General features: G+C 37.8%; 1 protein-coding gene across 3 annotated transcripts; it reads left to right on the forward strand.

Annotated features, from left to right (window-relative positions):
- The first annotated feature begins 90 nt into the window (after positions 1-90).
- Positions 91-22959, forward strand: rffl.S (ring finger and FYVE-like domain containing E3 ubiquitin protein ligase S homeolog). Of its 3 annotated transcripts, none has more exons than XM_018248337.2 (8): positions 91-237; positions 7768-7870; positions 10557-10732; positions 15236-15586; positions 16625-16687; positions 18238-18448; positions 20095-20115; positions 21701-22959. In XM_018248337.2, exons 3-8 carry the CDS (start codon positions 10565-10567, stop codon positions 21877-21879), a joined length of 993 nt encoding a protein of 330 aa, XP_018103826.1. In that variant the 5' UTR covers positions 91-237; positions 7768-7870; positions 10557-10564; the 3' UTR covers positions 21880-22959.
- The last annotated feature ends 906 nt before the right edge of the window (positions 22960-23865 follow it).

Raw genomic sequence — 23865 nt, forward strand, 5'->3', positions numbered from 1 at the left:
GGGATTTAGCATGTGGGTGGGTGTTCAGTGAAGAGGTGCTATTTGTGTGAACTGTCTCTAGTGATTGATAGACATACTGATAGGGGTGTGACTCCACTCCCAACCATACTCAGCTTTAGACGGCTTCTTCCTGCTTGTTGGTGGTCGGGTCACGCTGCTAATTGGGGTTCAGACTGAGTAACACCGGGAGTGAGGGACATGGTGTGACTCCCAGAAAACCCTCAGGACATCAAACAGGTATATGCGCTGGCTCTGAGCTGTGCCTGTAAAGTTTATTTGTGCCTGAAAAACTAGTATATACAGGCACATTAGTTGTGTCTAGGAATGGAGAGAAGCCCAGCTAAGGAATGGGTGTTCAGCATGTTGTGAACGTTGAGAACGTTTTAAAAAGTTTTAGAATTGGGCATAAGCTTTACAATGTATTCTGGGAGACAACACAATGACACCTATAGAAAAACTACCCTAGGGGGCACATTCACTATTGGTCGAATATCGAGGGTTAATTAACCCTCGATATTCGACCCTCGAAGTTAAATCCTTCAATTTCAAATATCGAAACATTGATGCTCGGTAGGTTTTAGGTGGCGAAGTAGGTGGACGAAGTTTTTTTTAAAGAGACAGTACTTCAACTATCGAATGGTCGAATAGTCGAACGATTTTTAGTTCGAATCGTTCGATTCAAAGTTGTAGTCGAAGGTCGAAAATTCGAAGTATTTTTTATTCTAATCCTTCACTCGAACTTAGTAAATGTGCCCCCTGGTGTCACAATGAGGACCTGTGCCAGGGATATCCAACCCTGCATTCACTTGTATTCAACTACAACTCCCAGTATTCTTTGTAAGACCAAAGGTTGGACATAGTGATCTTTCAAAGGGTTTGTACAAGTCTTTCACTTTCTGTTTTAGAGCAACTGTAGCCATAATAATCTGATAGAGGGAGGTTACACCCCTAAACCAATATACAGGCGTGCCACTGGTATAGACATACATTGTGTTTGTTTGGTGGTTTATTACTTTGGCAAGACAATGCAAGGAATGATAACTGGTTTTACAGGATTGTGTAAAAGTGAAACCATGGTGTTCCTACCTGAAGCTTTTACAGAGACCGCGTCTATATTTATGCACAGGGCTGCCATCAGAAATCACATGGCCTTGTCCAACAAAATAATCAGGGCCCCCAGAGGGCTTAATGATTAAAAACAAAAACAGATGGGACAGTTGGGAACCTTGCAATATACTCACAGAAGGCTGCGAAGGAAGCAGCTCCAGTCCACATTTGTAACATCGCTGATGGTTTCCTAGTTCAGACAGGCTTATTTTTAAATGGGAAAATTTAATTTCAATTTATGTTTATACACTATGTCCCCTTTCAGATTCCCCCATCTGCTTATGGTCTCTTTGGGCTTATGGCTCACTGTGTGTTTGATCTGCTGGTAAAAATAACACTAGCAGCAAAAGGCCAATCTGTACCATATCCATCCCAATAGTGTAGTGACAGAAATGACCGAGATCTCCCTACAGACACGGATCCGATTTTGGTAGAAAAATACACAAGCAGTATTTTTACACTGGTAGAGAAAATGCTCAGTGTGCCATTAGACTTAGGGAAAGGACACACAGAGCTGTGCCTCAGCATTTTCCGCCTACATTTATTTCCTCAGTGAGTGGAGTGAATCTGACTCATCCACTCCATCAATTATTTGCACTGACATGTAATACGTTGGCCTGTGTGCAGATACACAGAGCATAATTCTGCATGTAAATGAGAAATGCATTTTTGTACAATGTAGAGAGAAGTCAAGGCACAAGTCACTTTAGTTTTATGCTATACCTGCTGCTCTAACTAGATCATTTTAGCTGCCCTTGAGTTTTGCCTCATATTATTTTTCACCCCCCCCCCCCCACAATTTCCCTTAAACACATTTTCAGTCTGCACTTCTTGGCAGTTTACAGGGAAACATCAGCCCAAATAATAGTTACTGGTATGCTATTTTCTCCTTTCAATAAAAATGGAATGCAACCGTGTTATAAGATGGGTATGATACCTTCAGATAGCTGCTTGAGATGTGAAACAGAAGTGGGAAACTTAGAACATATTTGGTTGCTATCGCCAGTAATAACCACCTTATGGGACCAGGTAAAACAGATCTGAGGTGGTAATAGGGGCCAGTTAACAATAAGCCTTTTTTAACTTTCGAACTACTACACCAGTTCAACTCCAAGGGAGATACCGCTCCAGCTATTGGTAGCAGTTAAAGCAGTGTTCCCTATCTAGTTTCTTGTGAGCAACATGTTGTTCACCAACTCCTTGGATGATGCCTCCAGTGGCCTCAAAGCAGGTGCTTATTTTTCAGTTCTGTGCTTGGGGGCAAGTTTTGGTTCCATAAAAAACAGGCACGCTGCCAAAAGTAGCCTCCTGTTGTCTGCCAATCAACATAGGTGGTACCAAATAGCCAATCACAGCACTTATTTAGCAGACACAAATAACTCTTTAAAGCTTTTGTTGCTCCCCTTTTACATTCGAATCTGGCTCATGGGGAAAAAAAGGGTTGGGGGCCCTATTTCTCCCATATTGAAGAAACAAACCCGTACCAGTTGAGAGATGAATCAACTATGCTTATAGAGGAACTGACAGCGTCACTCCACAATAAGAACTATTATGAAGTTTAGTATGCCGGAGAGAGAATATTAGAGCCTGAGAGGCCTCAGGTAAATCACAGTTCTCTATGTGATTTGTGGAAATAATTGTGAGCCATTTTTTTAGCTAACGAAAATATTAGCATAGATTAGGTGTACATGCAAACTTTAGAAATATTGTGGTTTTGTTTTTATTCCAGTATTACCAGGACTTCATTTATTTTTGGTTAACATAAGTATTGTTCTGTGTGTCACTGACTCTTTGAAACAAAATGTGTTTAAAAAAAAGCCTATAAAGTAAAAGGAGTAAGGGTTTTACAAAGTTTCATAACACAGATGTGTGTGAGACAGACAGTAAATGGTATAAAGTTCAGTAAAAGCAGACCAAACAAACAAGAAAAAACCACTCTGCCCCATTTTGCACAAATTCCCGCTCATTTTTGGTCAAATTTGAAGAAAAAGCGTCAGATACTGTAGGCAAACTCAGGCTACTCAGCAAAACAGGAACAGGTATTTTTCATTTACTTAGCACAGGGAACAGCTCTGAACAGAAAATAGAAATGGTTTCTAAGGAAATATTTGGTATCTATAATGTGGCGTAAGGCATTGTTGAAGGAGACAACCAAAACATATAACCCTATCAGAAGTAGGAAGTGCGAGCATAACAAATAATACATCCAGATTGGACGTGCCTAGCAGCTTCCCACTGTGTAACCCTGAGTTACGCCGATTAGTCACGCCCACAAGGCAGGTACGTGATGCGTCAATGCGCTTACGTGTAGTGTGATGAGGCTTGTGGAGCTGGGATTTTCAGTAAAACAGGAGGATAGGACCCTGCATGAAACAGCTGTGCGGGAGGTGTAAGTAGCGATTTGGGACGTCGGGCTGTGCTAGTTAAAGCGGGACAGTTGGGAAGTATTCATTTACATTAGTTACCAGCCTCCCGGATACTTTGGAAGGAAAGGCTGGTATTTGCATGGTCTTTCCCTACACAGCTTTTGTTTTATCACAGAAGTTTTAATCCCAGAAGCTGTGTAGGAATTGAACCCCCAAGCCCTTTCCAATTCACTTATAGTTCTACCTGGACTAAAACTGTGACAAAACGAGCTGTACGACGACATGTGTTGGGAAATGATGTGTGTGCAGTGAATTACACTTTTTTTATTCCGAAATTTAAACCGCAGTACTCACTCTCTCTCTATATATAATGTACCTGAACATTCTAGGCAATAGCGTTAAAAGAATAGAATCTTACTGGCCTATTCCATTCTCTACTGTGCGAGTCTGATATCTGTTCAACTGCTCTTTGACTCCATTGGGGAATTATGATAAACCTCCACACACTCATTCAGTTAGTATGAAAAAAAACCCCAAAAGGACCAGTCAGGAAACCTCTGGTAGTTTATTAGTTCTCACACTATTCACCTACCTGAGCAGTGTTTGTAAGGAAGACACCACAGAACACCAGCTTTTCATTCTATTACATCATAAATCATGTCAGGTTTATGACATAGGATGCAATTGTTGTGATTGTAAGAATGCCCTCATACGCCACACACTGCTGCTGTCCCACCAGGCTTCAACCAGATTGCAGACTTTACAATTCGCTCTGTGTGTTGATTTAAAACTTTACAGCTTGTATAAAGATAAATATTTAATATTATAGTATAAAATAGCTCTGTATGCTTTGATCCCTAGTCCATTGTTGGGGAATTAACTTTGAAAGTGCGCTTTGTTATCACGTTGTTGCCCAGCAGGTTATCAGGAAAAGCGAGTACTTTGTTGCAGTGTTGCCTAGAGTGCTAAAGGTACATACATAGATATTGGATGAAAATTGTTAAAAAATAAAAAGCATGTACATCCCTGGGGGAATTTCACAGCTCTCCATGTTTAATTCTTCAGGTACCTGTCACATGACCAGGGGCAGCTGGGAAATTGACAAAATGTCTAGCCCCATGTCAGATTTCAAAATTGAATAAAAAAAAATCTGTTTGCTCTTTTGAGAAATGTATTTCAGTGCAGAATTCTGCTGGGGTAGCAATATTAACTGATGCGTTTTAAACAAAAAAAAAAACAAGTTCTCAGATGACAGGATCCCTTTAAGGTGTCCATAAACACAACAAGATCGTTCATTTTTCATTACAGATCTGAATACACAGGTAGAAACAATAGAATTGAATCTGACAATTCAGCTGGGACAGGGGTCAATCAACATTTTCAAGCCAGCCCAATTGATGAGCTGACCAATATGCAGGTCTTCTACTGGTATTGGTTGCCTCATCTCCTGCCATACACACACTAAATATTATACAAAACTTTGTTGTGTACAATATTATCAGTACATCTGTGACCACCTTTAGGCTGATGGAGTAATCCAACTCCTCCCTCACCTTTCATTGTGATGTGTGTAGGATGACGGGAAATGTTTTGTCAGAGTAACATGGTTTCCTTTCAATGTGTGAAATCAGGTTTGTCTATTTAACTTTTTTTTAGTACACCAAAATTATGGTTTTTGTAATTGCTAGGGCACTTCACTAAATTAAAGGGAGCCCAGTTTTGGGTCCCAAGATGTGTTGCCAAGCACACAGCTACAGAAACCGTCCCACAATGTCAGTTGTGAGAGTGAATTAACACAGCGGTTCGCCACCATTTGCAATGTTCAATTAGATCACAATATGGAGCTATGTAGTTCTAGTATTTTTGGTGTGTAGGCAGCCATCTCAGGTCTCTGGTCATTTTGCCTGGCCATGTGCTTTCAGAAAGAACCAGCACTTCAGGATGAAACTACTTTCAGGCTGGCTATTGTTTCTCTTACTCTGTGTAACTGAAGGTGTCTCTGTGGGACATGGATTTTTACTATTGAGTGCTGTTATTATATCTACCAGGGAGCTGTTATATTGTGTTAGGGAGCTGTTATCTGGTTACCTTCCCATTGTTCTGTTGTTAGGCTACTGGGGGTAAGGGAGGGGAGTGATAATTACTCCAACTTGCAGTACAGCAGTAAAGAGTGACTAAAGTTTATCAGAGCACAAGTCACATGACTGGGGCACCAGGGAAACTGACAGTATCTCTATACCCATGTCAGATTTCAAAATTAAATATAAAAAAAAACAGTTTCCTTTTTTAAAAAATGAATTTGTGCATAAGTCTGCTGAAACAGAACTATTAACTAATTTGTTTTGATAGGGATAGTATTCCTTTAAGGGGGGAGATTGGGGTAAAATGGCCATGGGATCACATAGCAAAGCTTCTTTAGCCTACATTCTGCATCTGACTAGCTCTTATTCTGTGCATGCCTATGTGCATACATCCACAGAGACCAATGAACATTAGCTACACTTGCTGTGAGTGTTTCCTTTTTTTTTTTTTTTATTACCCACAAAAGTAAATAAATAGTTGCAGGGAATAGCGATGGTAAATAGGTTATTCCCGGCATCTAAGCTTATTTTGGTGACTATGGATGTACAGAGTCTGTACACATGCATCCCGCATGAACAGGGAATTGAATCAGTGCGGCAACTGATTTCTGGCAACGAGCACTATAAAGGACCCCCATATGAATTCATTCTGTCCCTGTTGCGCTTTATTCTGTATAAAAACTATTTTAAATTTGAAAAGCAATATTTCTTGCAACGCACAGGGACAGCTATGGGATCGAAAGTAGCTCCTACATATGCCAATACATTTTATGTATATGTATGAGAATGAATGCATCCTAAGCCATACCTTGATCAGAAGATATGGTGCATTTTATAGGTGCTATATCGATGACATTTTCTTTGTATGGTCTGGCCCGAGTGAAGAGCTGGAAAATCTGGTAGAGCACTTAAATTGTATGACTAGTCCTGTCAAGCTAACATTAAATTATTGTGTGGATAGCATCGAGTTTCTGGATGTTAATGTGTACAAAGTAAATGACACTCTACAGACATGTATATATGTAAAACCCACTAACAGTAATACACTAGTGCACTACCAGACCAATCATCCCAGCTACTTATTGGACTCACTACCGAGATCACAATTATTAAGGGTGATACGGATTAATAGCGAGGAAGGCAAAAGATTGGAGGATGTGAATCCTATGTGCAAGAAATTCCTGCTCAGGGGTTACCCAAAATGCCTTGATCAGTGATGCTAAAGAATGGGCATTAAATCTTAGTCGGGAGGAAGTTCTGCTAGAGGCCAGTACAGCCCGTAAGAAAATGGATGAAAAAGACATGTACTAATTACCTAATCTTAGGTAATACGGCAAACACTATGAAATCAATCTATTGTGGCAAAACTATTCGAATGCTCAAAGAGCGTGTAGGCATGCACAGAGCAAGCATCAGGGCTGCCTTCGATCCAGAGAGAGAGGACAAAACAAAGGGTAAGAAACAGGACATTGGCCAGCAATTGGTGGCCCGACATTGGGCAGAAGCCAAACACAGTCAGCAGCGTTCAGGTGCCAATAGAGCATGTGCCAGCCAAGGCAAGAGGGGGTGATAACGATAATGCCCTATTGAAAAGAGAGGCCTTTTGGATACACGCGTTGGACTGTGTGGCACCTAAAGGGCTTAATGGACAGTTAGTGCTAAGCTGTTTTCTGACCTAAGAGTTGGTTTTCACCTTTTACATCCTGTTATGACAGATTCGAATTAATAACTTATTGAACTAAAACGATATAGGATTGTATGAATTGGAGTTTATGGCATATAGAATACAATGCTAAGAAACAAGTAAATGATTTTGACATAAAATGCTTTGAGTAGGGATGCACCGAATCCAGGATTCGGCCAGGATTCGGCCTTTTTCAGCAGGATTCGGATTCGGCCGAATCCTTCTGCCCAGCCGAACCGAATCCTAATTTACATATGCAAATTAGGGGCGGGAGGGAAATTGCATGACTTTTTGCCAGAAAACAAGGAAGTAAAAAATGTTTTCCCCTTACCACCCCTAATTTGCATATGCAAATTAGGGTTCGGATTCGGTTCGGTATTCGGCCGAATCTTTCAAGAAGGATTCGGGGGTTCGGCCGAATCCAAAAAAGTGGATTCGGTGCTTTCCTAGCTTTGAGTAAGCGATTATTTATTGGTTTTTCAGGTCTGTCAATACAGCAACAAAATTATACATTTGTATACATTTGCAGATTACATGGACTTTCCTTGAATGGATACTTATATGGACACTTTTGTTTCACTCTGTTTGAGAACATCTTCTGCTGGCACAACAGCGACACCTAGTGGTGACAAGTATGTATTACTGTTACATTCACATCTGTACAAATGTTTTAAATTGCCTGTAATGGCTTTTAGTAATGGTCGAATGGGGATGTTTTTGATTAAAAAATCACATATTGCTTATTGTCAGTGATGTACTTCTCACTTTAATGTGTGTTGCTGATATATCTGATTTATGAAGGTTTAGCGAGAAAGATGGCACAGGGCACAGCCTATGATGTCCTCAACGAGTAGAGATTAGGATTAATTCCTTTGCTTCCCGCTGAGTTGAGGATTGGTTGAGGATCTGTGAAATTGATCCTAAAGCTTTGGCACAATTATTATTTTTCTGTGGCTGCTGATATTCTATTTGCATATCACCAAGCTAAGATGGGTAAAGCTAGTTTATTTGATGCCAAGATTTAACGACACCCATAGAGGTCAGTTAATAAACACATCCAGTCTTTCAGAAGTGTATTTTACTCAGAAGTGGTACTAGAACTGCCATTGAGCTACAGCCCCAAGGTGATGGGAGGGTCTGTTGGGTTTACAGTATTTTCCACTTCAAATAAACCAGGAATATTTAGGGGGTTATTTACTAAAGGCCGAGTTTTAAAGAGGAAAACACAATTTTTTCGTGCAAAAAAAAAATCCACTTTTTCAAGATTTATTATACCCCGAGACAAGACAGAATCAAAAAATACTCCATCTCAAAGTTGCCAAGGTCACGTAGAAGTCAATAGCTGATGTCCCTTTTACAATTCAAAGATATCATTATCTGCGCTGGGTATGGTACAATAATCGGAATAATTTCTGGTTTTCTGGCAATAACCCCCAAAAAAAATTTTTCCATGGTTTGCTCGAGCCTTTTCCCACACTAGATTTTTTCGAGTTCATTTGTTTATAAATTAAGGTAAAATTGTGGATGGGAGTTTGGTCGAAGATGTTTTAATAAAATAATGAGAAAAATTCAGATTTTAGTAAATAAATGTCAGTGTGCAAGTCCTTCTCATCTCTACATTCTGAATATTTACCTTAGCTGTGAGCATTTTGCTGAATATCTTTAATAGAGAATTGTATAGTAGCTTCATAGAAATAGAAGAAAAGCTACACCTGCGAATGAGGAACTTGGGGCTTTTCACCTAATTGTGCTTACATTATAAATTAATTCTTGAACAAGCAAGGAACCTGGGCTTTGGTGTATTGATCATTATGGTCAGATTTTTGCATCATTACTAAATATTACTAAATATCACCAATCTAAGCATGTGTAAACCTAGTTTATTTGATGACTGCTTGTAGTTTTGTAGTAAATGTTTCTAAACCATTTTTTTGGTCAAAAAGCTGATTTGCAGACTTTATGGCTCTCCTGAATCCTATTAGAAATATTACTTTATATTTACATTATACTGATTTTATACTGACCTGTTATCCAGAATGCTCGGGACCGGGGGGTTTCCAGATAACAGATCTTTCCATAATTTGGATCTTCATATCTTTAGTCTACCAGAAAGTAATGTAAACATGAAATAAACCCAATAGGCTGGTTTTGCTTCCAATAAGGATTAATTATATATTAGCCGGGATCAAGTACAAGGTACTGTTTTATTATTACAGAGAAAAGGAAATCAGGGGTCAAATTACCATAGCAACCATGCATTGAATCAAATGAGAGACTGGGATATAAATATGAGAGGGCTTGATTGTAAACATGAGTAATAAAAAGTGATAGTTATAAATGAGTAGCCTTACAGAGCATTTTGTTTTTTAGATGGTTGGAAAAAAACAAAACATTCAACTCCAATTGAATAATTCAGGGGTGTCCAAACTATGGGCCGCGGGCCAAATGTGGCCCAATATCCATTTTTAATTGTTCCGCAGCGTGCAAAAATCCCCCCCTAAAAGTGCCGACAAGTTTTTCAGCAGCCAGGAAAAAAAATATTTCTAACAGGGCGTCATTGGGGGCGGAACCTACAGTGCTTCAGTGTCTGAGACTCTGAGAAGCGTGTTAGAAGTCCTAAACTCCGCCCTCCCCATGACTGGAGTTTAGTGTAGTGGGGGGGGGGGCGCCGGTAAACAAGTGGAAGCATGGCTCCATCCCCCTTCTACGCTGCTGCCAAACCTGGGCTGGATCCCGTTGCTGTTCTTCAAGGCGGTGGCCTGCCTGTTACATGCTGTTTGTGCTGGAACTGTGTGTGCATCTGATGATCTGTGAGTAACTGTTTTGTGCTTGGCTTGGGGGAGGGGTGGATTTAGGAAGGCTGCAGCCGGGCAAGGGAGACCTGTCTGTATGTGTGTGTGTTACTTATTTACAATTTGTAAAATGAACATGGTAATCAGGGGGTGTGGCCATAAAAATGGGTATGGCCAAAAAATGTTCCGGCGCTACGTAGGCCAATTAAAAATGGAGAGGACCTGCACGGCGTACCTACGTACTTCACCTCGAGTGAGTGGCCCGGCTGTTTGTGTATTTTACTGCATATGGCCCTTGGTGAAAAAAGTTTGGACACCCCTGGAAATAGTTGCTTAGAATTAGCCATTCTATAACATACTAAAAGTTAACTCGAATGTGAACCACCCCTTTCAACTTGTTTCAACTGAATCATGCTATTAATAAATAAGTCATTAGAATTGCACCCAGAAAAGACACCATATTTAGTCATGCCTCTTGTCTATTCATCTTGTGTTATTTACTTATTAATTTTTTCTTTTCTTTTAGGTTTGACTATGTGGGCTGCATGCTGCAACTGGCTGTGTTTTGATACAGAGCCACAAGAGTTTTCACAGGGTAATAGAACACAAGTTTTTTCCAATTCAAACTTCATGACTGCTCCTCCTGTTTCAGAAATCTCCTGTGGAGCTTGTGGTATCCGTTTTGCAGCATGTGCTAGAAAGGTGAGCGCACAAAACTGCTAAATCCAATTGAAAGAGATAATGTATTGTGTAAACTAGTAAGGTGTAGATATATCTGATACTTGTGGGTCAGATCAGGTTTGGGTCGGAAAGCTTGACTGCTAGTGTGGGTGGTGTCAGGCCCCAGCTTTTTCTGACTGGCACTTCTTGTTGGTGATCTCAGTGACATGCCCCTTTCCCTACTTAAAGGAGATGTAAAGACAAAAAAAAAAAATCCCATTTTTACTTTTTTTTTAATGAAAAGAAATCTTTCTCCAATATACTTTAATTAAAAAATGTGTATCATTCTTATAAGAAACCTGTATGAAGTGAAATTCCCCCGTCGTTTTACCTGCTCTGACTGCTGCATATAGGAAACTTCAGATGTTTCCTAACTGCTCTGCAGGAAAACGATCATACTTTCAAACGGCAGGGGGGAGCCCCCACCTTACTTCCCAGAACTCACTTTGTTTGTTTCCCTGTAGAGCAGCTGGCGACTGTGAGATTCATATCCACAGACCCAGTGCAGTCTGCATATTCTGATTATTAATCAGTCTTGCTGTATTGGCTTTTATGGCAGATATTATTTGACTTGTGCTGTTTTTTTATGACGATCCCTTAGCTTAACCTCCCAACAGAAGCTCAGACCATACTGAGCATGTGCATGTTCTTGGTCTTGCAAAGATTTTTAACAAAGTTGCAAGATGATGACCCCCTGTGGCCAACTTTGAAAAGATAAATCACTTGTTTAATTAGGCTTTTGGTGCAGCATGTTCATTTATGTTTAGTATACAAAATACAAAATTTATGTTTAGTATACAAAATACATTCTATTTTAGACTTTAGTCCCCCTTTAATTTCATCGGCTGGTTCGAGTTGACTTCAAAGTAATTGTGTGCGGGTTCACTAGGGGCAAGTTATGGTTGATGTGGGTCATAGTCTTTGTGACCTGCACTTAACTAATGTGAAGATATTATATGTTGTGTTCTGCATTTTAAAGGTTTCAAAAATTTCACGCACGACTCTATATGTATACACACATACATATACAGTCATGCGTGAAGTTTGTTAACCCTTTAAAATTTTCTATTTCTATATCAATGCATCTTATTTTCACACAAATCCTAAAGTAGATGAAGAATGCCTAGTTTAACAAATGAAACAAAAATTATTATATTTGGTTATGTATTTATTAAAAGCAACCAATAACAAATCTGCATGTGGCAAAAGTACTGTAAGTTAATCTTGCTCTCAGTATTTGGCGTGACCCCCTTGTGCAGCAATAACTGCAACTAAACGTTTGTGGCAACTGTTGATCAGTTATGCACATCAACCTGGAGGAATTTTAGCCCATTCCTTCATACAGATTAGCTTCAGCTCTTGCACGTTGTTGGGTTTCCTCACATTAACCTCTCGACTTAGGTCTTTACAACAATATTTCAATTGGATTAAGGTCAGGACCTTAAGGTTGGCCAACATTCACTTTATTATTCTTTAAAGGAGTATAAAGAAGTAGGGCACAAATATTGTACATTGAGTTTTTGGACTTCTATCCCAGCTCAAGCCAACCACAGCCTTCAGCAGTAAAGACTGTTGCTTCCAAAATTGCCCCTGTAGCTCCCCATCTTCTTTTCTGCTGATTTACTGCCCATGCTCTGTGCTGTTCTCGGCTACTGAGTTTAGGGACTAACGCATGAGATACTGAAAAAAAAAAAATTAAAAAAATTAAAAAATTATATATATATATGTATATATATGTATATATATGTATATATATATATATATATATATATATATTATATATATATATATATGTGTGTATATATATATATATATATGTGTGTATATATATATGTATATGTATATATATGTATGTATATATATATATGTATATATATATATATATATATATATATATATATATATATATATATATATATATATATATATATATATATATATATATATATATATATATATATATATATATATATGGGAAATTTGTGTCACCACTAGTTTTTAAAATCATTAGGCGGTGGTGCAATGAGGGTATGACCACAAAATACATATAGACAAATACAAGATTCCTCTGCACTCAACCCATTATCAATATATTTAAGACAGAGACATTTTGTGCATACTGCTACTGAAAAATGCCTTACCCTTTAAACAACACAGGGATTGTTTGTCCATATATTGCAATATATTTAAGCTGGCCAACTACGTCAAAGTCATCCCATATCTGGCCAGTCCTATGCTCAATTTTGTTATTTGGTGGTCACACCCTCATTGCACCACCGCCTAATGATTTTAAAAACTAGTGGTGAACACAACTTTCCCTTGTTTGTTATAGTTATACAGGAGCAGTGACCAGCTCCATGTTGTAGCTCCCACCCTCTCCAACTATAGTCAGGTGATCCCACTGGTGTCTAATAAAAGGGCAGCCAAGTTTGAGAGTTTTACTTTGAAAGCAGCTAGTAAGTTGCAGGTAAAACGTATTCGTCCCTTTTATAAAATGTATAATGAAACCATAGAATTCTTAATGAATCAGATGAAAATTGAGCATAGGACTGGCCAGATATGGGATGACTTTGACGTAGTTGGCCAGCTTAAATATATTGCAATATATGGACAAACAATCCATGTTTTGTTTAAAGGGTAAGGCATTTTTCAGTAGTAGTATGCACAAAATGTCTCTGTCTTAAATATATTGATAATGGGTTGAGTGCAGAGGAATCTTGTATTTGTCTATATACAGGTAAATCCAAGAGAGTCGCGCAGATCTGCTCCTCTTGCTCACTTCTCTTCTGGAGGGGGGTCTGGGGATGAAGGGATGCCCCCAGGGAGGGCAGATGAGCTGCTGCCCAGAGAGATAATGGGTCGGACAGGGGCTTTAGGCTGCCAGGATCTCACCTATGTAACTGGCCTCAAGCCTGTGGGCTCTGGATTCATAACTTCAGGTTTTGGTAGAAGTCGGGTTAGGGAGAAGCTGCAGAGTGAGTCGCCATATCGCCGTTCTCCAGTAGACAGGAAGCAGTGTTTTCTAACAGTATTTTTTTAATAAAGCATTGCTATGAATACACTTTATGCAGGGTAGATCTATTATTAGTGTAGGTAGAATGGATTTTTTAATAACATTTTTTTTAGCGTTACTGTTCCTTTAAGTACTCTTTATATATAATATCATTTTGATATTTTGTTGTAGTCTGTTATTATAAAAATGTATTTTCCACATTTACATTTAAACAGTGAAACACATATTGCTTTAAACTGTACCTCTGTTTCTTTTTTGGTACAATGCAAACCTGATATTGAGTTATGTGTCAATTTCTTGCTTTGTTAACATTATGAAAACAGGCTGCATGTTTAAACTATAAAATGCAAATAAAAGTTTATTGGAATACAAAAAAGCATAGAGCTAATTCATCAGGTAAAACAAACAATGTATCATTTTAGCTCTGTCTCATTTTTAGAAATATACACAGAAGAAAATGCTGAAAGCTTATATGCTCCAAAAAAAAAAAAAATCTCAGTATTACCTTGTATGAGCAAAGGTTTGTTTTATAAAGTCTACCACTGATGTAAGTGTCATGACTATTGAGTTAGAAATCCAGAGATATCTCAGATTCTATATTAGATCTTTGATTTTGATACTTTTTTGACTGAATTTTCCTGACTGCTTCTGCTGGGACAGATACTGCTTGACATGGAATGTGCTAGTTTCTATAGTTCTTAATATGTGATTACTTTTAAAAAATGTAATGAGGGATTATTGCTGGTGTTGTAGGTGTGTCATCTAAGAAGTTTGTGTAAACACTTTCTGTGTTCCTTGAGGGCCTAGACGTCCTGACTTGGAACTACAAAACATACAATAGCAGTATAATCAGACAAACCTGTTCAGATTCCACTCTCTATTGGCTTTTTAATAAAATCTGTAAAAATGTGTGTTTCAACTATAGCCCACATTTATTAAAGCGTTACTGACAAATTCCTATAAAAATAGGAGCGTTTCGGTATCAGTAAATAGAAACTGCACGTGAAATTGAATCCGCTAAAAGCTCCCCAAAGCTTTTTTGGAATCTCTGTAATCTTTCTATTACCAATAATGAATCTCACTGGTTAAACCTGTATTGGTTTAATAAAATATTTAACAGTTAAGTAAGTACCAATGCTAATAATAATTTCTGTGTAAACTACAGCATCTAGACTATAAGTGAAGGATATACTTCATAAATGCGAACACATGGGTACTCTTTGATATTAATGAATAGGGGCATGTTTGCTAACATTGGAGATAAATATCTGTTTGTTATGGACAACATCTCCATAAATTTCTCCAATCAGAATTTTTCTTTGGTTTTCTAATTTATAGGTGGCTGTTTAAATCGAATTGCTGATTGGTCGCCATTGGCAACATTTCCAGAAATCTCTCCAAATATTTATCTCTGATGTTAGTAAACATGCCCTTATATTGTTTAAAAATTGTGCTATTTTTTCTTTCTTTAGAACCCCTGCATGGATTGCAAGAATTACTACTGCACATCGTGTCTAATCCAGACAAACAATGGCCAATCCCTTTGTCAAGTATGCAGAAACATCCGCTCCACAGCTTTTGACCGAGATGAGTTGATGAAGCTTAGAGTAAAAGACTTGCGAGATTACTTAACTTCTAAAGACATACCTATAGACCTTTGTCGAGAAAAAGAAGATCTCGTACAGCTTATTTTGTTTCATAAACCCCCAGTTTTTAGTGCTGATAGGACCAATGTGCCTACGTCTACTTCTAACCAAAGCACAACAAATCAAAGAACTGATTCCAGCAACACACCTGGGCACCCTTCTTCAAATAATTCAGCAGTAAGTTCAATGCCTGTTATTTTATGCAACAATAATGTTGAAATGCAAAAAAAAAAAAAGGGCTATTAACCTCTTCTCTGTTTATCCATACATTTCCCATAAACTAGCCCTGTCTACTTACTCAGCCTCATTCTATTAGAAGTCACAGTTTAATGGTCAAATGCTCAGAGGAGTCACTGCTTGTTTACTGTCTGGAATTGTATAATCTCAGAATTAACACAAGATATATGTCCCATACGAGCAGCCATTGCTGATATCGCTTTTCTGATAGGTTCAGTTTATGTATCTTTGGCAATGGCTTTAGTTTGGCAACTATATGTTGAGCAAAAAAAGTTCAGTTATCTGTATTTATGTTTAATTTCATTGATCTTTATCATTAAAGGGGTTGTTCACCTACAAACAAGGAAACTTTGGGCAACTTTGGAAAACAAAGCGCTAAGTTTGCTTTATCGCAGGCAACTTTTCATTATAATGGATGGGAAGACACGCAAAGGCAGTTCGGGGAGATTGTTGCCCTGAAAGAAGAGGCGATTAGTCCACTAAATCTCACCGAATCTGCCCGTGTGTCTCAACCCTTAGACTACTGTATATTACTCCTCTTTCTAGTTAGTCCCTCTTCTATTCATATTCCAGTCTCATATTCAAAGCAGTGCATGGTTGCAAGGGTAACTTTGGCCCTAGCAATCTGATCGGAAAGCTACTGAATAAAAAGCTAAATAATTCAAAAATCATAATAATAAAAAATATAAACCAATTGCAAAATTTCTTAGAAAAGTTATTTTAAAGGTGATCAACCCCGTTAACTGCACTTGTTGCTGAGGTGAACTGGAGCTGCTGCAAAATTAAGCCATTGGTGTAGAAGGAGAAAGAAAGGCCTGTTTGAGGGGTCCAGAATTTTCCAGCAGAATTTTGTTCTCCTAAGATATTGCTGTTAATCTTGAAATAATAATGATTAAGACTTGCATTTGTGTGTATTCCTAGAATCTCCGCAATCACTAATCTTCATTTTATTTCCATTCATTCTTGCTTTCCTTGTAGGCAAACAGAAATGGTTCATCCAATGCCCAAGGCACAGCTGGAGAACATTTGGGGAATTCTGAAGTAAGCGTTGAAACATTGATTAATGTTTTTCTCTTTTTGTACACTTCCTGTATAATATAACACACGTCCATATTATTTTCTGAACAGGATGAAAATAAATGTGCTTTGTTTAACTGTTCTGATAGTTTTGCTTTTAACCTTCCTATTGTGTTAGAAATCAGTTGACCATTTCACATGATGGGTGGCAAACAAATTAGTGATAGACTAATATTTACTCTGTTTCAGCACCATGAGTAATCTGGAATGTGTGTGATATATATTTGTGGTCAATAAAATAAACAGGAAGCTATAAAATGTTTTTTTGTGTAATAGTTTATAAATTCTGTAAATGCAAACCATCCTGAACAGCCAAGTTGCTGGGATGTTCATGGGACCTGTGTATGGTATATAGTTTGTTTCTTTCCCCTCAACATCACCCTGCTCCTTTCGATACATTACTAAAATTACCGCTAACAACATTTTTTTTTATAATGTGGACTATAAGGGGGGCCGAAACGTTGGAAAACGCAAGTGATGTATGCTAAGCTTTTGACCAAGCACCCACCACTGGCCTATGAAAGACTGCGGGTACTTTTTGAAACAGTGTAAATATATATATATCCATAATTTCAAATCCGCCCCAGCACCCTCAGCAGTGTAACCAGTGTAAATCTCGGTGCACGTTCCTGTAGGGGAACCCACCACGTCCCCACTTGATATACAAACGTAAAGGAGTGAAGCAGCACACGATTCTTTGGAAAAGTGTATATTACATATCAAAACATCAGTACAGCGACGTTTTGGGCAAGCTATATGCCCTTTATCAAACCATATGAAAAAATCAGCGTTATACACGTGAACTTTAAAAGCAATGAACAGGAAATGACTTCATAATTTGCATAATATTGATCCACATCCATCACTATACTGGTTTAACCCTATATATGCATTTAATGGATTAGAGAAACAAAAATAGATCATAATCTTTGTTGAGACCTGAGGGATATAATGAACCAAGTTTTTTTTATCCACCACACCTCTCTCTCTGTTTTAATTTTAGTTCTCTATCTCCCCCTCTTTTTAAGGGAGGTATTGTTTCCAACACCATAAATTTCAGTTGGTCTGCAGTGTGTCCTTTTTCCAAGAAATGTTTGAATACAGTCAAAGTCATGTTACCTCTTACTGGATCGGTGTTGGGAAATATGTGATTTTACCATCTCCATTTCCTTTTCACTAACATTTGATCTTCAAAAAATCTATTTTCTTGATGTTCTGATATATAGGGACCAAGGAGGCCACATACACACTTCTCTTTTTACAAAGCCTACAGACAGGAATCAGATTTTACATTACACGAGCCACCATCCACCACACATAAAAAAAATCGATTCCAATTAGTCAATTGTCTAGGGTACAGAGACTAGTCGGTGAAACTGAAGAAAAAGATGTTCTAAAATATGTATATAATATGCTACTTACATATTTACAATTGTTGCTGGTTTATTGTTTAAATCTCTAACCCGTGTTGCTGATGACCTGGTCAAATAATATTGTGAACTTATATCTTTCAGTCATCAGACCCAGAGGAGAATCTGGCACCTGGGAGGAGGGCATCCCTCTCTGATATCACCTGTGTTGATGACATTGAAGCCCTTTCTGTGCGTCAGCTAAAGGAGATCTTGGCCAGAAATTTTGTTGACTATAAAGGCTGCTGTGAGAAGTGGGAACTCATGGAACGTGTTACCCGGTTATACAATGAACAAAAGGGTCTTCAGCAGAAGGGTAAATCTAGAAATGGCTCATGAAATACAGTAATGATTGAACTGGATGCTTCCATCAAATTGTCACATTGTATTTGCTCTTGGGTCTGTAGTTATTGTATGTAATCGGTTGAAGCATAGTAGTTGTTGCAGATTCTTTGTTATTAAAAGCACCCATCCATAGGCTGATCACGAATCAAAACAAGATTTCAGCCTATGGAAGGATCGCTCCGTCCCTAGCCCTACATCAGTGCGCAGGGCTGAGGGCGTCTTTGAGGGGGGGCTTGTGGGGGAGCCTTTGCGGGGGAAATATTCCTTGCAGCATTTTCTTCGTGCGGACACGTTCCTATGATTTTTATAGGAACGTGTCAGAATCGCTTTAATATATTGAAACACTATTTCTTCTTCCATTCCTGTCCTCGCATATGGGCTCTATGCAGATATTAGCCCAGTATGGGTTTACCAATAATGTTTAGAGGTAGCAGGTATTATCAGATGTTTGTCAACTGTGTTTTAATGTGGGCAACAAATCTTCACACAACTGTAGAAATGCCTGCCGATGTGAAAATAACCATGGCAATTTAAATTCAGCATAACGGCAAGGTATTTTCAGGCTCTTTGTCACCGAAGGTGAGCTCCCTGTGATATAAATGGTATAAATACAGCAAACTGTTTAAATTGTCTGAATAAGAAAATAGATACAGCTTTCAATGGAATCTTATTATGACAAGACTTGCAGTGATGGTTATTGGACAGAACGCTTATTAAAGGAAAACTATACCCCCCAAACAATGTAGGTCTCTATTAAAAGATACTGAGTAAAACAGCTCATATGTAAAATCCTGCTTCATGTAAATGAACCATTATCATAATAATATACTTTTTTAGTAATATGTGCCATTGGGTAATCATAAATAGAAAATTGCCATTTTAAAAAATAAGGGCCGCCCCCTGAGATAGTAAGATTCACTGTGCACACATACAAACCACATGTAAGGTCACATGAGCCAATTAACAGACAGAGTTGTGTCTTTTGCTTCCTCACTTCTTCCTGTTACAGTTAGTGTTGTAGTATTTCTGGTCAGGTGATCTCTGAGGCAGCACAGATAGAGTCACAAAATGGTGGTTCAAGGCAAGAGATGTAAAAGGGCAATATTTATGTAAATATATATTCCAGTTTGGTAAGATTCTTTAATATGTCATTCAATTTAATATAAACTATCTGTTGCTTAAGTATTCATTTTGGGGGTATAGTTGTCCTTTAAAGGGGTGGTTCACCTTCAAACAACTAGTTGTTTTCTGATAGATCACCAATAACGACTTTTTCAAATTACCTTCTATTTTCATTGTGCCACTGTTTTTCTAATATTGAGGTGTAAAGTGGCTTTTTTCACCTTCTAAACCAGCTCTGGGAGGGGGGGGGGTCGCCGACCCTGTAACCTGTTCTAAATTGATACATTTAGTTGATACAATTCTTATCTTTGTCCCTGCTGAGCAGAATGAGATGGATGATTCACAGCTCAGATTGTATTTTTTTTTTATATGGTCACATAACTTTACTTTGCAGCCAACCATTTAATTGATAATGTCTTCTTGTATTTCACAACTTTATTCATATATGATGATGTTATTGCTGTTTTATTTATATACTTCTTGTTTCCATTGCAGCCGCTGATGCTGAAGCAGAAGGTAAGAAACCAAATATAATACTTCTATTCTGTACTTTATTTTATTTATTTGTAAAAGAGCAGTGGGAAGATCATTTTGGCTATTTCTTCCATGTCTTTCAGGTTTTGTTTGCCATTTTAAAGCATTTGAGATAATAGCTGAGCAGCCCATCATTTTCTGCACGTCTTTATATGTTTTCCTCTTTAAAATCAACTTTTTAATCAAAGTACTCTGTTCTTGTGAACAATATCTGGAATGACCCATTTTACTCAGATTTTCAGCGAGAAATGTACTATAACCAGCATACACACCATTTGCGGCCTTCCTTCCTTCCTTCCTTAAATAAAGGCTGTAATTAACACCTGTTTTTTCACAGAAGGATTTGCCTCAGTAACTGAACTCCACACTGCTATTATTTGGAACAAGCTATTATTATTATTTTTAACAAACCTCAATCAATAATTCAATTTGACAGGACCAGCAGCTTGCATGTCATGACTGTTGGGTCTGTTGGTTTTCTATTACTCTACTACACCTATTAGTAAATTATTTGCCATGTAGAAATATAATTTCTACCAAAAAGATCAAGTGATTGATCAGGTTAGTGATGTAGGACTGCTATTATTCTGAACACAAATGTACATTTTATAATATATCTATCCTGTAACATTAGGTTTAAAGTGTTTCATTTTCAAGCTGTTTGCAGGCTTTACATTAAAAGCACAAAACTTTCAGTGGTTTAGTATTGAATTTGATCCCGTTTCAAAGCAAACTGTTTCTTGATTATATTCTCAACTAAATTTCTCTTTAGCATTATCTATGACTTTCTTTTCTCTCTATCCCAGGAATTTGAGTTTAGTACAGTGTTTTCTAATTGTTCTGCATAGACCTTAGAGAGTGTTTTAAAATCCAAGATGGAGTAAGTTTAGTCTCCACTCTAATGTAAGCGTTCACCTCCACCTTTTTAAAATATGTACTAGATCTTAATTCTGGACTCCTAACAAAAATGAATCCTCATAGGAAAACCTGCAGTCTTCCTTTGCAGTTTAAATTCATTTATATTTTCAGTGGTTTCTAAGCTATTAACTGTTTTAGGCTGCTAATAACAGGCTTTTGGCCCAACAGTCTAACTCTGAAGGTCAGAGTGTCAGCAAAACTAAGGAACCTATTTATCATGCTGTGTAAAATAGAAGAGTAAAACATTACCAGTGATGTTGCCCATAGCAACCAATCAGCAATTCGATTTCAACACTTAGAAAACAAAAGCAAACATGTGATTGGTTGCTATAATCAACATCACCTGTAATGCTTCACTCCACTTTTACACAGCATGAAAAATAGATGTCTGTGCATTCCTCAGTGTGAGCTATTGAGCCAAAAATCTTGGTATTCAAAAATTGTAAAATGGAAATATAAGCCACTAACAATAGAACATTAATCTAAGATGGCAAATTAATGCAAAAGTGCACACAGAACCACTTTTAGAAAGTGTACATCAATTCAGTTTTGGGTTTGGATCAATTTTAAATCATGTTATGGATTTCATTATATGTATAGATATCTTTCGCTCTGCTTTTGTAGTCTTTTCTTCAATATCCCCCTCCAGGCATTCATGGTTCAACAAGTGATGAGCATCTCTGCAAGGTCTGCATGGACTCCCCCATTGACTGTGTTCTGTTAGAGTGTGGCCATATGGTCACTTGCACCAAGTGTGGGAAGCGCATGAGCGAGTGTCCTATCTGCCGACAGTATGTAGTGAGAGCAGTGCATGTCTTCCGCTCCTGACTCCCTGAACTGCCGAGATTACTATCCTGCTTGGAACAGTGGCCTCTTCAGCTGTACATGCCTTCAGGCTTAGTGCTGTTCTTCAGTGTTTAGCCACCTGGATAGAGGAAGTATTGAAGACTGCCTTTACCCTTGCAACATATACAATAGTAACATGGAATGGCATTTCTACATTGCATATAGACATCTCTTGCACTACTTTTGCAAAATATTCTTTCTGAAAGTTTTTACTTATCCATGTAAAACATCTTTAACCAAGGATGCAAATCTTACACCAAATTCAATATATGATGCTGCAAACCGTATTTACAGCAGCTGTAGAGCTATGTTTCACATTCATTTTTTATTTCAAAAGGGTTGCCCTGTAACATCCCTGACAAAGTGAATTCATATCCCTGACCCATACATAGGCTTCTGTGAAATAATAGATTTTCAGATTGACATGGCAAAGTACAGGAGAAATTGTACTTTTAATACTGATTTCTTTAGTATTAGTAAAACTGTCTTAATTTGAGCTTATGGTAGTATTATGACCCAACCAAATCAGCACCGTTCAGGTGACAATGACCTATATATTTTTAAAACACACATTCAAAGTCTAGTTGGTGCCTTTCCCTGTTGCCTTAACTTTTATCATTAATGAAGAGCTTTTAGGGAGATATCCGAGAGGGAAAAAATAGTTTTGTACTTTCAAATTAATATTTTGATACAATATTTAGCAGTGATTTTTTTTTTAATTTTGTCTTTCTATTTTAAAAGCTAGTAAGGGCAGGTGCCAATGGACAAAGGTAATATGTTTATAATGGAAGGTCTGGCAATTGCTCTTAATACATATTTTTATTTTGTATTTGCACTGCAAAATTATTTTCTTAATGTGAAGAAAAAATATCACTGGAACAGCATTAAAGCTCTTTTTTTTTTGTGACCAGAGCACCATTAAATCAGGGTGTAAACTATTTCAAAATGGCTGCTTGACAGTTCATGGGAGACCAAAGAAGGGTGCTTGTTCACCTTTATAGGAACTTAACAAATGCTTTCTCTAATCAGGTTTGGATTTTCTAATAAATCCATCGTAGACTACTAATGAAATGACGTTTATTTTTTAGCCACTGGGATGTACCCATAAGGTACCATTTTAACATCAGCAAATATTGGTGCTTTTTTATGGCTTCCCAGTGTAATTAGATATCCTGGCATAGTGTGAGTTTCTGGTTTATTGTTCTGATTTTGAAGTCAGGGGCATAGAGTGATGCTGGCTCTTGCACAAGCTGCAGTATATAGACTGGTTCTCTAGCGACACTTAGGGGCACATTTACTAAGCTCGAGTTAAGGATTCGAATGAAAAAAAGGTCAAATTTTGAAGTATTTTTTTGGGTACTTCAACCATCGAATAGGCTACTACGACCTTCGACTTCGATTCGAACGATTCGAACTAGAAATCGTTCGACCATTCAATAGTCTAAGTACTGTCTCTTTAAAAAAAACTTTTAATACATACTTCGGCAGTTTAAACCTACCGAGGTACAATGTTAGCCTATGGGGACCTTCCCCATTACTTTTCTAAGCTTTTTTTGATGGAAGAAAAATCGTTTGATCGATCGCTTAAAATTGTTCGATCGATCGCTTAAAATCGTTCGAAACGTTCGAATTCGAAGGTTTGATCGTAGGATTTGTGGTAAATCCTTTGAATTCGATATTCGAATTCATGGATTTTGCTTCGAGGGTCGAATTCGAGAGTTTATTAACCCTCGATATTCAACCCTTAGTAAATGTGTCCCCTATTATGTAGCATAAGGGCAGCCCAAAGAATAATACAGTAACAGTTTTTTTTCTCAGGGAACCCAAAGTATGTTTAACAATCCACTTTGCAACCCAAAAATGGATTTACCACAGTCACCCTGTTTTCATAAATATATTTAAAATAGGAAAAAAATACATTAATTAAGTGAAAAATTGAGAACCAACTTTAATACCACAGGGATCCAT

The sequence above is a fragment of the Xenopus laevis genome, chromosome 2S, assembly GCF_017654675.1.
Source record: "Xenopus laevis strain J_2021 chromosome 2S, Xenopus_laevis_v10.1, whole genome shotgun sequence".
NCBI classification, from domain to species: Eukaryota; Metazoa; Chordata; class Amphibia; order Anura; family Pipidae; genus Xenopus; species Xenopus laevis.